Source organism: Falco naumanni, chromosome 11 (genome assembly GCF_017639655.2).
Source record: "Falco naumanni isolate bFalNau1 chromosome 11, bFalNau1.pat, whole genome shotgun sequence".
NCBI lineage: Eukaryota > Metazoa > Chordata > Aves > Falconiformes > Falconidae > Falco > Falco naumanni.
Window position 1 is genome coordinate 21,849,983 of NC_054064.1, and position 15,547 is coordinate 21,865,529.

The following is a 15,547-nucleotide window of genomic DNA, read 5'->3' on the forward strand; positions in this document are numbered from 1 at the left end:
CCTGTAAGGAACAGGAACAGCTTCATTATATTCCCCCCTTTTTCTCAGGGATTTAAAATTGATGGATAGAGAAGAACGAAAAAGACTGAGAATGGTAATTAGAGCGTGCCCAGGTAACTATGTGGAACCAAGAAGATCGCGGTAAGGAGAGATCTGGGGATGGAGACTATTGCAGTTGCTCACATGTTGTAAGGGATGAGCAGAAACAGCTGAGAGAGAGGTGGACTTTGTGTTAGGAGGGCTGAGCAGGGAAGCACCATAACAGCTAACTGAATAAACTTGGGGAAATTAAATCAGGTAGATGGGTTGTGGCTCAATTATGAGCAGCCTTTAGCGTTAAAAGGAGAAATAGATTGTATTTCATTTGAAGAGATGCTCCTGAAAGAGAGACAGTTCAAGGAAGAGCAATAATCTGGTCAGAAAAATGAGCAAAGGTAAGTTTTATAAACAAGTTAAGTCCCTGTGAGAGAAGCATGGTTTAAATGGACAAGGCAAGACAAGAGAACACACCAGGAGCCAAGAAGTGAGAAAGACAAAGGCTTTAACAGGAGTTTTGGTGTGGACAGAAAGAAGACAGGTTTCAGGGATGCCATTTAAGGAAAAGCAACAAGGTGTATAAATAGCCTACACAGTTGCACATAAGAGCAAAGCTGTTGGGCAGATGGTAACAAGGGTAGTCAGAAATCAGAAACTGACTCTCTTTCTGGTCTTACTGGAAGCGTTTTCAGAAATTTCTACCCATATCACCCTCCAAGCTAACATACAGTAAGTGACCTTGAGCTCTCCAATGCTGGTTCAGTGTACAGTAAAACAGATTATTTTGAGCCACTGCTGAAAAGACTTCAATTAATCTGTTTCACTGTGCAATGAAATGGCATCTAAACTTCAGCTTTTAAGATAAACGCAAACATACACTCCAGGTTATCAAATACCAACAAAGATACAGATCATCAAACACTAATCTTTTCCAGTACCAGCAATATCACTGCAGGTCCATGCAAAGCTATTTTGTGTTTTTAGTATAGTACTGCCAAAATTAAGAGTATTGCTGAGAAAGCCAAGCATTATAATCTTTTCATAGAAACGTTTGTAGAAATATTTTTGTTTACAGTTGTAAATTGAACTTTTAACTACCAATCTTTACTATTCAACAATGTGCTTAGGTGCTTTTTGATAAAGAATTTTGCTGAAACCATTTAGAAAATGTTATTAATATTGGACAAATATACCTTTAAAGGAAAGCCTTAAATTTTATTGAGAGCAGAAGAAATACTACACAATTCAAACACCTGCCCTTTGAGAATCTATTGTGAATCAGAAACATGGAGTTACAGCAATAAGTTGCAATACAAGAGACCTCACAGTAAAATGCAGTAAACTTCAGCAGTTTCTGAACTTCCACAAACTGTAATAGCTAAATTGTGTTCAAAATATGCATTTTTTAATAGGATTGGAATAACTTTTCTGGGCTTTTCCTCAGACTTAGTAATATTGTTTTCTTTCCTTTATAAAAGCATTTCTTGGGATGAATATCCTTTCACACTCAAAAAAGAAAAAGCTATTGTTTTCCTTTGTTTTGATTTCAGTTCTTTTCAGCCACTAGAAAAATGTTTTGTCCTTCTCCAAGAAACGAAGAAATTTAATGTAAATTTATCTTCAAGGAACACAAAGCAAGCAAGAGTTTTCAGGTTATCATAAAAAATATGCTACTTTGAAATTATTTTATAGTATGTACTACTAGAACAAACCCAAGTGAATTGCTACAAATTGCTCACCTCCTCAGTAGAGCCTTAGAATTATAAACAGAAACATTTCTTCTGCACAATCAAATAAAACATAATACTTCCAAACTAAATTTTTTCCATTAACATTTCAGAGGCAGGAAGGAAAATACAGGCCCTAGATATTAATTCATGGACAGTAAAACATTATAGAGGCCTGTGTTAATAAAATGGATAAACGTGAGCTTTCAACAGCTTCATTGATCATGCAAAGATTTTTGTTTTGTTTTAAGAGCAGTTGGAGAAAAGGTTTCAGATATGTAAATAAGGTCTCTGAAGAGTTTTGCCACTAGGTTAAAGGCTGTGCTTATTCTCTCCAAAATGCCAGGCATATCTTTGAGTGTGAGAAGAAAATTAAAAAAAGAAACAGACAAACCTTCCAACAAAACCATCCAACAGCACAGACCTACCTACTGCAGTAGCTCAAACAATTCACTTATTTTAAATTGTATAATTAATACAAAATAAAATGTAAATATTTTAAAATTAAAAATGTAATATAGATTTTAATATTATTATAAAAAACTTTAAGGGTCAGTGTACACAAGTCACCATTAGTTTGTGTGCCAGCATTCCTTTTTTCAGCAGAAATCAAAATAATAATATGAACTATTAGGAATTCAGTACTGACAAGGAGCCCTACAATTTGAGAATTTTCCCCTCTGACCTGCAATTCTGCTTGTAAGTAAAGCTATTGTTTCTCTCCTAACTCTTTGCATTCCTCCCAAGCTAGCTCGACTAACATTTCAGTCTGCTAGAAAAGGTCTAAAAAGAAAAAAAAAAAAAAAAAAAAGGCAGGCGGAAAAAAAGAAAGAACTTTCTTCAAGGACACAGTAAAAGTATTGGAAGCTTTTAACCCTCTACTCTATCACATTCGCCACTCAGAAATACCAAGATGAATGTTTTCTTTCACAGTTTTCTGCCAGCTGCCTCCTTCCTGATTCAGTGGGGTTTATACCTGCCTCAGGAAAGCCTGTTTCTAGGCTCCCCATGTTGCTTCACAGTCCTAAGAGCATCAGCATAAAACCAGCAGCAGTTTAGCCCTACATACGCGGTTTAGTTTCATGTCCAGAAATATTCCTGCTACAGAAATCCTATTTTACCTTGCTGGTTTATATAATTCTGAAAGTCCAGTGGAGAATGCAACAACAAACATAATTGCATTCCATTATTTCATCTGTTTAATATGCATGTCTTTTCCAGGGCTGTATTCATTGTTTATCACTTAACAATAGTTCACAGAGTTTAAAGTTATTATTTGCAATTATTTTTATTATTGTTATTACTATTAATAGAATTCTACCCACAGGGAGAAAAGTTATTTATTTATATCTGCTGCATTGTTAAAAGTTGAATATTTAGATACATCTGGAAGAGAAAATATTTAATTTACATATAACTAGAAAAAAAAAAAAGCAGCATTAGGAGGTGCTCATTTACACAAGAATCAAAAGCCATCTAGACTACAGCAAACAACCACTTCAAGTGATGATTGCTTGCTCTGACAAGTCACCTTTTACCTGTCATAGTAGAGAGGAACAAAGCACCTCAGGCCACCTCATGAAAGTGTCATGAAAGACACTTGGAGCAACAAGCTATTGCATTCCAGCAGGGTCCCAGATCACTCACTGCTGACTCTCCCACGCGCTATGTTACCATAGTCTCCTCCAGAAGGCTGTTTCTCAAACCCGGTTTGCAAATTATTTATCCTGCCAACCAACTTCAACTAGTAAGTGAGATCACAAAATGAAAAATCAAGGCTGTGGTATCAATGGCAGCAGTAATTTCTTAATTTGATTAGGTAGAGGGAAATGATGATCTGGGAAGAACAACATTTAAAGCTATGGGGAAGGTGCAACATCTGTGACTAGCAGACAAGCAGGGGAGAGAGTGGTTTCACAGTAGCCCCAGACGTTTGACAGAAGATTTTACAGAGAAAGCTGAAAACCAAAAACTGATGGAAAATTTTACCTTTGTAAGTTTCCTTCCTGACCAAATTTGGAGCGGATTATAACCCAGGGTTTCTGAATAAGAAGTGCTAGTCAGACATTTATGAACCAATCCTTTTGATAACACTTGATAGCACTTGTCTTAACTGCCAGAGCCCTGTCTCCAGCTGTGGCTAATCACAAATGCTTCACATGGAGAAAAGGGAAGAAAAATCCACAAACTGTAGCTAACCATCACATGTATCAGCAAAACATTTTCTGATTACTGTTGTGGGTCAACAGTTGAAACCCTGAAGGATAAGAGCTGGTTATAAGCATTCTAACAATAAGCTCCCAGTGTTATGAACCTACTAAAGACACAAAGGCTTTTTCTTGTTTGCTCCAAGGGCCATGAAAGAAGGAAAAAAACAGCAGTAGCAAGGGGAAACACTTAAATGACAGAAAGACTTCAATGACCATTTACCCCCAAATCCATCTCTTTCTCTCAAAGAGGAATAAAAACATCCTGCAAAACAACATTCTTTTATATATATATGTATACACATATATATAATCTTTGTCCAAAACACTGAAATACCCTCAACACACTTCAGAGGCAACTTCAGAAACTTGGTTCACTTGAACGAGAAACTGGATCTTACGACTTTGACAACAAGGTCTACAAATCCCCCAGCACCACATACCTTTTCTGTGTGTAAGTAGCTATTCAGAACAAGTAAAGCCACCTCTCAGTATTTTCTTCAATAAGAAGCTGGGCATACACAACTTAAACCACACGTTAGCTTATTTTTCCAAAACATGGATCATTTTTATGGCATGTTTTGTGCTGTCTAGTATTTCCCCATCTTCTGAAATATGAACAACAGAACTGGACAAAGTATTGTAAAACCATACAAAATCAAGATCTCACCTCTGCTTCTATGCTGACACTGTCTTGTTCATATAGCTGAAGAATAGCAATTTTTTTTCTACAGCACTGTGCTGAGAGCTTACACTGACTATGATGCAAAATTTTCTTAATGCATTCCAAGAGTGTTTCTTTCTTATTTTTCTTCTAAAGCCTCTGGTCTGTATGTACGATCCATACTTGCCTGGATGCAAATGTAATTTGTTAGATTGTAAGTATTTAAACAGCTCTACAAATTATTTTATCATCAACTACATAGCTGCTAAATTACAGCGTTTGACCAAACATCTTCCCTAGAAAGCAAACTTTTCCCTCAATACTGGACAGAAGTCTAAACAAATGTTCACGTCAGTGAGCTAATTATCATCTATGCTATAGTTACGAACTGGCACTAATTACAGCTTTTATTATGTTGTCTGTGGTAACAAATACAAATTAGAACTCTGGGTGTCGGAGTTTTGGGGTTAGTTGGTTGTTTTTTAAGATTTAGAAGTAAATTGGCAATTTCCCAATCATTTGGAACATTTTCTACTTTCCAAGATTAGTGAATAGTAAATGATGGATTAGGGTGCTTTCTTTATCCAGCTTCTTTAAGAAGTTTTGGGTATAAATCATCCAGGACTACTGATTCTGATTTAACAGATGCTGCTTTTTTCGCCACAAATACCCATTCCTGCAGAGCAGAGGTACCTTTACTTCTGGTTTTGTTCAGAACTGTCATTTGCATTTTGCAGTAGGATATTATTCTTGTTCTTAGCAGTGTAAAGAATGCTGTACTATATTTCTTTTGGCCATCAGGATTTCATAATTTTCTCGGACTTGCTTATTCCTTTGACGCTTGTAATACATGCTCATGTGTGTACACATGCACACACAAAAACAGGGAAAAAGTGATCAATGTTTATAATAGCATACTTCCTAAAAGAGTAATACAAAGCTTTGAACAGAAATGACACAAAGTAAGCATTACACGTACATTTTGGGGTAGTAAAGGAAAGTCTGTTGACAGCAGCTTTCATTTTCTTTTACTAGATTACCAAATACAAAAACAAAGGAAAAAAGACGGTGTGTGTGAATCTGTAAGACACCCTCTAGAATTCTCTCAAACATACTTTTCTGTCTCTCCCAGGAAAGTTACCAAAAAACTCTCAACAACATCCTACTTCAAACTTTCATACGCTACACTCAGTGTCATATCCTACAGGAAAGTAAATTATCTAAGATTTTGAGTGGTGAAATGGTTTTATATCAAATATTGAACGAAAACATCCTCTGTATTAAATCTTCCAAGCACCAGTGCTTGGTACCAGATGATGCTCTCCTGTTTTTGTTCTAAAACATTCTGCAAAAGTGAAGCATTCTTTAATATATTACTTGCTGTTCAAGCCACAAATTCAAGGTAATGATGAAAAAGCTCCATATCCTGAACAGTGAAAACACTTCTCACTAAACCATTTCACTACTTGTTTTCCTCACTCATCTGGGCCAGCACAAATAAAATTCATAATAAAGTAACAGACATCTACTCAAGAGATCACAGATGACTCCTACAAAAAACATCTGAAAGAAATTAAATTCCCAGAACATTCTTGGTAAACAAGAATCTGGTTATCACATCTAAGAAAAACAAAATACCAATTTAAAATACGTCCAGGGTAACCAAGCAAAAAAATAACTAAACACAATAAACATTATATTGAGTTCTTTGAACACCATTTTATTAATTTTGCCTAAAGACAGAAATTATAAAAACCCTAATTCAATAATTTATATACAATGCAACAATTTTATTCAGGGCTTATGGCTTCAGACATCAAAATGAACCATCAAACGCTTTTCTGCTTTAAGAATTACATTAACAGGTGTATGAGATATGTCAGAAAGCCAACTCTGACCTAAATATAATTCCCACCTTACTCAGAGCTGTATTTAGTAGTTGCAGGAGAATATGAAGGCTAAGAGATGAGAGTACTGCCACCTCGTGCCAGTCAAGCTGAAGCCTAACAAACAAGATTACTGACTAAAACTAATCCCAGAACATTTTCTGCCTTTAGAGCCTGACAGTTGAGATCAGAAGCTTGATCTTGAATTATGAAAGAGTGTAATAGTTTAAGAACATCTTAAATCAATTCTTTAAATAAAAATAATCAAACTACCTGTACTTAATCAGCATGCCCGGCAGCAACTACTCATATATGCCATTTTAACATCCTGGGTTTAGCCACTCATAACTATGATAAATTTCAATCACCCCAGTTAAGAGCTTTGGTAACGGGTATCTGTTTCAGACTAAATCTTTCTGATTTTGTTTTGTTTTTTTTTGTAAAAAATCATAACAAACCAAAGAAAAAGTACATGCATACACAGTTTGACAGTTCAAAAGACTTTTGAAACTCTCTAATACACCCATGGTATAAAGTGTCTATATTCTTACAGCATAAATATCTAAATAACCAAAGCAACATAAACTTTAGAGACTTAAGAAATATTATGAAAATTCTCAAGTATACTGACAAGCCACAAAGAAGAACATTTCCTCTCAGTCCATGCTTATCTAAAATATAAGGGTTATATCAAGCATTACCCAATAATGTAAAGAACGTGAACTTTTTTCTGCTTATTTACTGATAAATATAATTCTGCTTAGTGGATATTTCACCATCCCCACACATCCCCGAGGCATTATTACAAGCAATAAAAATGTAGAACAGGAGTACTCACCAATATCATTAGCTAGAGAACCAGGATCAGAGGCCCCAAGGGTAGCTTCAAACTCCTCCTGAAGACGATAAGCTCTTTGAAGAAGAGATTCAAGCTTATGAATGAATTCAGCACTAATGATATCCTGCAAGAAGACAGATATTAGAAGATTTTCTATTTGTTTAAATTCTGTAAGATTCCTTTATAAAATCTAAGAATATTAAGCTTTCAAAGAACAATTTGTGCCACATAAATTTCCTACAAACTGTACAAGTACACTGTCAGATGACTACTTCAACATCCAGAATACACACACTTTTCTAAACGTACATATAGTGTAATAAAAATGAAATCTAATTTTTAAATGCTTTAAAATTGTATGTATGTTTACTGCACTAGAAATAATGAAAGCTACACAGGTGTATGTTTATTTAAAAATATTTTTAGCTTTTAGTTCATAAAAACAAAGGAATACAAATAAAGTTCAAGCACATTATTTGTGAATATTCAGAAATTTATCATCTTGCTCAAATGTTTATCTTTGCTAAGCAGATATCCTCTCACATAGTCGTAAAAGAAAGAGATGACCCAAGGTATTTTGTGCAGAGAACCAGTATGCTTGGTAGCTTGATAACATCACACAGAAGCAAACACTGATGCAACAGCAATTGCCAAAAAATAAGTAAAGCCAATTTCCTCTTCCCATCCTCCCCCAAATAACCAACCAAACAAACAAAAAAATAAATCAAAAGGAACAAAAAGTTAGGTGTCCTTTAAATGCAATACCACTAAACTGGAAATTAGAATTCATTCTCAGATTTGGTAATCAAATTAGAAGTTGAAAAGATTCAGGTAACAAAATGCAATGCATTGTCAGGGCAGCAACAGTAGAGTACAGATTGCATATACTCACTTCTACGCTTTCTTCTGCAATTGCGTCTCCTGCTCCCAGCTTAATGGAGCCACAACTTGCTTCATCTTCAACTTGCCTGTTACGGAAAGTTAGTGCCTGCTCCCATCGACGCAGCGCTTCTTCGAAAAGTTCCATACCTAGGGGAGAACACGAATACCTCCACTTCATCAAATACGCAGCTTCCATATGTATTCACATTTCAGAGTTGCAGAAAACTATGTAGCTAATAAGCTTGAGAGTGCACTAATAGCAGAGATGTAAGTTTTTAAAACAGCAATTCCCAGTCTTAAAAAAAATTAAAAAATATAAAAGATACCTGCCTTTGTAATGAGATAAGAAAGTTCACAATATTAAAGCAACAGTGCTCAATGTATTCTTTCCTATTTGCTTTATAAAATAATTTTATGGATTACTACTACATATATAGAAATTAAAAAAAAGCTCGTTTTGAAAAACTAACTCTAGATCAAGTAAGATTTCACTGTCTTATGGAAATGTTCTTAGACATATGCCAACAGGGCACTGTGAAAGAACACCACAATAATACTGTGTAAGCGTCACTTTGCAGTAAAATCAAGAAATTGTTCACATTCATTGTTGGTAGATGCTGAATATTCTTATGATGACTTACCCATCAAATACAAGTTTTCAGGTGTGGTCACTGGAATATTGACAAGCTTAATATCATCTTCATCTGCTTTATCCCAGGAATTAGAATTGGCACAAGCACAACTGTGACAAGAGGTGGCACTCTGAACCTTAAAAAAAAAAACCCACACACCCAAGTTTTGAAGGGCTGTTATACAGAGTATCCTTAAATCTACATTCCTGCCAAAGTATATTACATCCAAGCTATCAGTCTACAAATTGTTTTCACTATGTAGTAAGTACAATGGCCTTGTCAGCATCTCTAGCCTTCTTGCGCTTGTTTAGGAAAGTTGTTTCAGCTCAGTGAAACCATTAGGTATATGTTCAGTGCAAGTTAACAGACATTCAGAAGTCTTAAACCAGTTCTACTTACCGAGGCCAGGCTTTGAACTGAACCAGAGTATTTACTGAAAAGTCCTCCATTTGCATAGATACAAGACTGAGATCCTTTTTCCTTAGCAGAGCTCAGAGAAAGAGTCAAGTTTTGTCGGCTACTGGAACAACTAGAACCTAAGAAATACACTGACTTTAAAGCTGCTGCCAACTCAAAACATTGTACCTTTCATTAGCAAGATCTATCAAGAATTGCATTTACTTTTTTCACTAAAATCCAGTTTAAAAGCAAACAACAATTACTCTTATATTTACAGTTCTACATGGGAAACTACAAATTACAACAGTCAATATCTGTAACAATAACCATGCATTTCAGCATAATTATTTTCCCATCCTATAAAAAAAATCACATCTACTTTCCTTAATATTGAGGTATGTCGGCAAGAATGGCAAACATCACCATTAATATTTTACTTAATTGATATGTTACCTTTGAAAACAAGACCAGCTTATTTAGAAGACACTAATTTTATTCCTAATTTGCACAATTTCTACTTAAACAATTTGAAACTACTCAGTATTAAAGGAAAATTGTTTTACTAGTGAGCAGTTATGCACACCCATCCCCTCAAACCCCTTTTCTTCTTCTCCAAGAAAACACAGAAAAAAACACAACCTTGGGGGCTCCTTCATGTACCTTTTTCTGATGCAGCTGCTTTGGTACACTCTAATACCAAATGACTTGGTTCCCATAGTGGCACTTTCTTGTTCTTCTTTCCACGTCTTCTTTTAAAGTGATGGGCCAGAAAAATAATGGATATTGCACTCACTGCTGTTACCGTGAAAAGCTTCTTTAACCCAGGGGAAAGCTTTATCTGAAAATAAAAGTGTGTGACATCACTGGAAATATATGCTTCTTAACTCCCACCTTTCCTCCTACCCTCCTTTTGGCGTGTTCAATCTAGGCTATAGCTTGCCTGAGGGTGATAAGAGAAGCTGCTCTCACGTAGCCTGAGAAACAACCTACTCTGAGTAAGGACAGACTAACTGCTTCTCAAAATTTGCAAGGACCAATAGGTGACAGAGTTTACAAAGGGGTTGGTGCGACAGAGTGGGTGGCTGCAGAGAGACATACTGCAGCACCCAGAACTACATGAATGGTAGGAATCTAAGTAAATTACTTTAAAACCTCTTTTTTTGTTTATTTCCTTCTAATGCCAGGACAAGACAAGGCTTCAATTAATTCTCCACTGAAGAGAAACTTTCCCTTCACAACAAGACTACTTCTTGCACTGTTAAAGACTGGAGGATCCTAAAGCTAACATTTACATGGTATTTCAGTTTGGGAAGAACATGTATTATAAGATATTTCTCTAAATAAACCATTCTTTTTTAATTGTTACCTTTTATTTTGGACATAGATCAGTCATAAGTTTACAGACATTTAAATTAGCAAATAAGAACGACATATACCAGCAATTGGAATTAAAAACCATTAACAAAGTTTATGAAATTCCAAGTGACGAGATACACAAAGAAGAAAAGAGCCACTTAACTGGAAGCTAGAGTCCATATTCACAAAACCTTTGTGAAATCTATGCTGCTTGAGAAAGACTGCTGGGAGACAACCAGATCTGCAGTCCTTGGAGCTAACATGGTGTTTCTGTAACATGCTTCCTCACATGAGAAAGAGCTGGCCACACAGAGTACCACTGCAGTCTGGCAGTCCCTGGTTGCTGTGCAATTTGTTAATACCATCAGAGTTTTATTTAATTTAAAGAAGCGTTGAAAGCTTTCTCTGCACTAATGAGTTTGCAATCAGCAAGTCAAACACCTTTGACTTGAGAACCCTGTCCTTAGTGGTACTGTATCTTGACCAAGGCTGAAAACCTAGCACTGTACTCTGCGAGGAAAAGGAAATCCCTGAAACCTAGCACAAACACATACTTACATAAGGCTACTGTGTTTCACAGAGAAGAGTTAATAATCAAATAACTGAGATTAAAACCTTGAAGCTTACAGAATTAAATGCTAGAACTAAAGTTTCCAAGAACTATAAGTGGATTATCTTTTTTGTATGATCCTGTTTGTAGGCACAGACATAACTAAATTAACAGTGAAATGAAAACCTCTAAGTAGAGGAAAGTTAATAGCTGCACATAATGGAGTTGCACATGGTATTTAAAAAAAATATGAACATGCTACAACATAAAAAAAGTGATCTTGCAGTGAAAATTTTAAAGTATTCCAAATACAGAAAAAACGTGAAAATAAACAGATGTAGGTAAGACTCAGAAAACCTCATTCTTTTATATGCAATAAAACTCTGAAAAGCATTTAAATGCAAATGTGACAAATTACATAGCTTTTGCTTACAAGCACCTAATTCAATAAGAATAAAATACAGTCATATCAAAGACATCGGGTTTAAAAGCAGAGCTTTATTAGGATTCGCTAATATATATTTTGTAAAAACACTTATTGGCAATCCTAATGATAAACATTTTTTTCTTTTTTAGTTATCCTTGTCAATGATTGAGCATACACAGAATGGGGAAAAAAGTAATCTATTGGACCATATTTTGTACAGCAAACTAGAAACTTTTTTTTCTTCTCCTGTGTATTATGGCATCAGCACATGGCTCACACCTCAAGACATATATTCTCTGAGGGATACAACTGACGTCTTAACATTTTCTCAAGTAATTCTGACTTATTTCACTCTTTCATTTATCACAAACATAGTTACTGGCAACTGACATCTCTCCTCTCTGAATCTGTACAACACAATTACAGCTCCTCCTCCCTGCCTTTGAAGTGAAGATGCTCTAGGGACAAATCGTGTGATTCCCTGCAGACAAGGAGTATCAGCTTGACCATACTTTCAGCTTTTGTCAAACTCAAAATTAAGACCATAATGCACTCTTTGCTCAGATTAAAGTGGCTGTTAACCACATTGCTAATATCAACGAAAGAAAATAAATCTGTAAAAAGAAATACTGTGATTAACAGAGCCTTAAGTTGTTTTTTTGAAGATGATTTTTCCTTAAGTAAACCAAACAAAATCAGTAAAAGACATGAATGGGTTTTAAAAAGTCTGCTTTTAAAGAATCACTGCCTTGTTTTAGTCACGTGCCACTTATTTAATCAAACAGAAGTGACTCAAAAAGTAGAACAAGGATTTTTAATTTACATTAATGAATTATCATTCAGATTAATTCGGTGAGTGGTACTAGCGATCTAGAAAGTATTTCAGACCACACTCAAAATTCAATGACAGCTATGTTTAGATTTTAAATACCTAATAACATTCTGCCAAAAAAAAAAGACAACTTGAGGATTTTAATGTTTGATTTAATAAGAATCAATATGCTGTTGCAAAATTAAGACATACAGACATTGCAGATAAAGCAATCTCTTCAGTCCGATGTATGATGATGCACTAAGCATTTATTAGCAGAAAAAGACAAAACCCCCACTTACTTAAGTTCAATGTTCTAAACAAACTAAAAATGAAGGTATTTGGTACAAAGTTAATCCCTATTAAGGTCAGAAAACCAAGTACAATGTTGCAATTAAACTTCTAAACACATAATGGAAGTGACAATATTTAGATAACGTATACATTACCTGGTTAAGAGAATAATACCATGAAAGGGGAAGATGAAACACCCGTAAAGCTACTGTCTTCAGAGAAAATCGCGCTTCAGTAACAGTTTCTTCTGACATGGCTCCTTCACTCCCATAACCTCATTAAATGGAACTACCTTGAAAGCAGTCACAGATGGTCTCTGGAATACTCTGTCAAATGAAGAATACATACTAAATTATGCCACGGAAGTCCAGGACATTCTTCGACAAGCCTCAATCCCTTACACAACAGGTACATGACTTGTTCAATTGACATTGCTGACTAGAGACAAGACTTGCGTTTAAGGAGAAGACAGCAACCTTGCTAGCTCAGTTTAGGCCCCATTCCTCCCACCTGCTCTGCGCAGAGCCGTGGATATGAACAACCAGGATCTGCAGAGCACTCAGTTTGCTCTTATTAGCTGGCATCCCACCCACCATACCCCCTCAGCCACACACTGCGACAGCCCTGTTTCCAAGACCACTACTGCAGGAATAACGTAGGTGCCAGCTAAGAGTTAAAAGCTTTGAGAGCAGCCTGGAAAAGTTTATCTCGTTCAGAGCTTCAGTTCTTTTGCAGACACGATGAGGACTAAACACCACACCCTGACGTCATCCCCCCCACGAGGAGGCACGGCCCCCCTTACTCCCCGGTGCCAAACACGAGGCGAAGCCCCTGAGGTGTGACATCCAGGCCGCCAGCGCGGCACGGAGCGAGGGGAAGGCAAAGGGCGGGCCCGGCGGGCCGGCTCCCCCCGCCGCCGGACACGGAGCGGGGCCCGCCCGGCCTCAGAGGGGCAGCGACCCCGGCCCCGGGCTGCGGCCACCTCCGCCCGGCACTGCCGAGCCCTCCCCAGGCAAGGCAGCCCCGGCACCGCCGCCGGGGGAGCCCGAGCCCTGCGGCGCCTCGGGTGGGCGACGGACAGAGCAGAGATGCTGGCCCCTCGCACCCCGCAGCCCCCCAGGCAAAGGCAGGCGCGCCTCTCCCCGGGCCCGGGCCGGGCCCTGCCGCCCGGCAGCCCCATGGCTGCCGCCCCGGGTTACCTGCCGAGCACCGGGCAGCAGCCCCGGCCCCTCGCGGGCGGCTCCCTCCCCGCTCCGGCGCTGCTAGGAGACCGGCTGCGCAGCTTCTTCCGGGCCAGCGAGAAGCGGCCGAGGTCGGCAGGAGACAGCCCCTGTCGTCACGTGAGAGTGACCCGCTCCGTTAGGAGTCCGCGTCGGCCATCTTTACGCAGGGCAGCCTTCCCCTGCGGGCGGCCGGGCAGGGAGGGAGAGAGCCTGGCGCCGTCATCTTTGTGCAGGGCAGCGCTCACGTGAGCCGCGGAGAGGCTCGGCGCGGCCATCTTTGTGCGGGGCGCGTCCCGCGGCCGGTGTTGCCGCAGCTGCGGCCGGTGGGCGTCTGTCTGCGTGAGGAGGCGCCGGTGGAGCTGCGGCCGCGGCCTGGGCGCGCCTGCTCCGCCGCGGCGGCCTCCTGCACCGCTCCGTCCTGGGCCGGGGAGCGCCGCCCGCCCACCAGGGCCGCTGTCCCCGGAGGCTGCCATTCGCCATCCCTGTAAGCCGCGGGGCTGGCCGCGGCCCGCCTTAGCTCCGGGCTCGGCGCATGGTGCATCTTCTCGGCCGTTTCGGTAACGGTGGGGGTTCCGCCGGCGGCGGGGAAGGTGGGTCGGGTGCGGTGCCGGTGAGGGACAGTGGGCGGTGGCCGCGGCCGGTCTCCCCGTCCCGTGCGGCTCGGCCCGCTGGGCGTGTTGGCACGGGCATGGCCGCCGCCGGCGGAGCCGTACCGGGGGCCGGGGAGCGGCGCTCCCGCGGGGCTGGGCGGGGGCCGGGGGCCGTGCGCGGCCTGCCTTCCGCGCCGGGCCGGGCTGGGCCGGGCTGGGCAGGGCAACCGAGCGGGGCGGCGGGGCCCGGGCCGGCCGCTCCCAGCCCGCGGGGCGCCGTGCGGGGCGGGCGCTGCTGCCCGCCGGGACCGGCTGCGGGGCGGCCCCCGCAAATACCGGCCGCAGCTGAAGTCGCGCAGCGATGGTGGTGTAGATGTGATACGATTCCTAAAAATAATTTGGTTCTAAGTTACTCTGTTCGTTCCCTGAAGCGTGTATATGTTTTATCGCCGTGTACGGGGGATGGAGCAAAAAAGGCTGGTGTAGCACCTGGTGGAAAATCACCGCAGGCTTCTCCTGCGTCCAGGCAAAGCCTGAGTCGGGGAAATCCTCTTAGGAACATAAAGGTCAGCTGCTGGGTTTCCGAGTTAGTTTTTAACGTGGTGGAAGGAATGAATGGATGGTCTGCACACTGAAAAGCAATATAAAATGAAAAATGTTTAACCTGTGAGAGGCTATACCCTCAACTCAAACATTTTTTTAATGTTCTCTCTCTTTGGAAACAATACATCATGACAGAAAAAAAAATCTAATGGAAGTGACTTAAAAAAATTGTCTTGCTTGAGCAGATAGCTCTTCGTGCCTGAAGGGAGAGACCAGGTGTCTTTCATAAGCTTACTGAACGAGCTTTTGATACCAGGGTTTACTGTAAACAGAAGTTAGCACTAGTTGTTGTCATTTTTTTCAAGAAAATGGGATACACTTGTGTATAGAATTGATAGATTTAAAAAAGGTAGAAATAGGGAGGGATGGGAGATGAAAATCAAAACCACCTACCAATTAACAGAATATAAAGGAACGTAGGG

At 39.8% G+C, this 15,547-nt stretch overlaps 2 protein-coding genes across 2 annotated transcripts in view; one reads left to right on the forward strand and one right to left on the reverse strand.

Moving 5' to 3' along the window:
- Positions 1-14,101, reverse strand: part of MIGA1 (mitoguardin 1) — a 40,808-nt gene extending 26,707 nt beyond the window's left edge. The window contains exons 1-7 of the mRNA XM_040611231.1: positions 13,909-14,101; positions 12,865-13,035; positions 9,932-10,109; positions 9,272-9,408; positions 8,882-9,008; positions 8,251-8,387; positions 7,359-7,482 (exon numbers count right to left, since the gene is read on the reverse strand). Of these exons, the coding sequence (XP_040467165.1) occupies positions 7,359-7,482; positions 8,251-8,387; positions 8,882-9,008; positions 9,272-9,408; positions 9,932-10,109; positions 12,865-12,963 (802 nt within the window). The 5' untranslated portion in view covers positions 12,964-13,035; positions 13,909-14,101. The remainder of the gene's footprint in view (positions 1-7,358; positions 7,483-8,250; positions 8,388-8,881; positions 9,009-9,271; positions 9,409-9,931; positions 10,110-12,864; positions 13,036-13,908) is intronic.
- Positions 14,102-14,338: 237 nt separating this feature from the next.
- USP33 (ubiquitin specific peptidase 33) overlaps positions 14,339-15,547 on the forward strand; it is a 42,200-nt gene continuing 40,991 nt past the window's right edge. The window contains exon 1 of the mRNA XM_040611228.1: positions 14,339-14,522. The gene's annotated coding sequence lies outside the window, so the exon portion shown is untranslated. The remainder of the gene's footprint in view (positions 14,523-15,547) is intronic.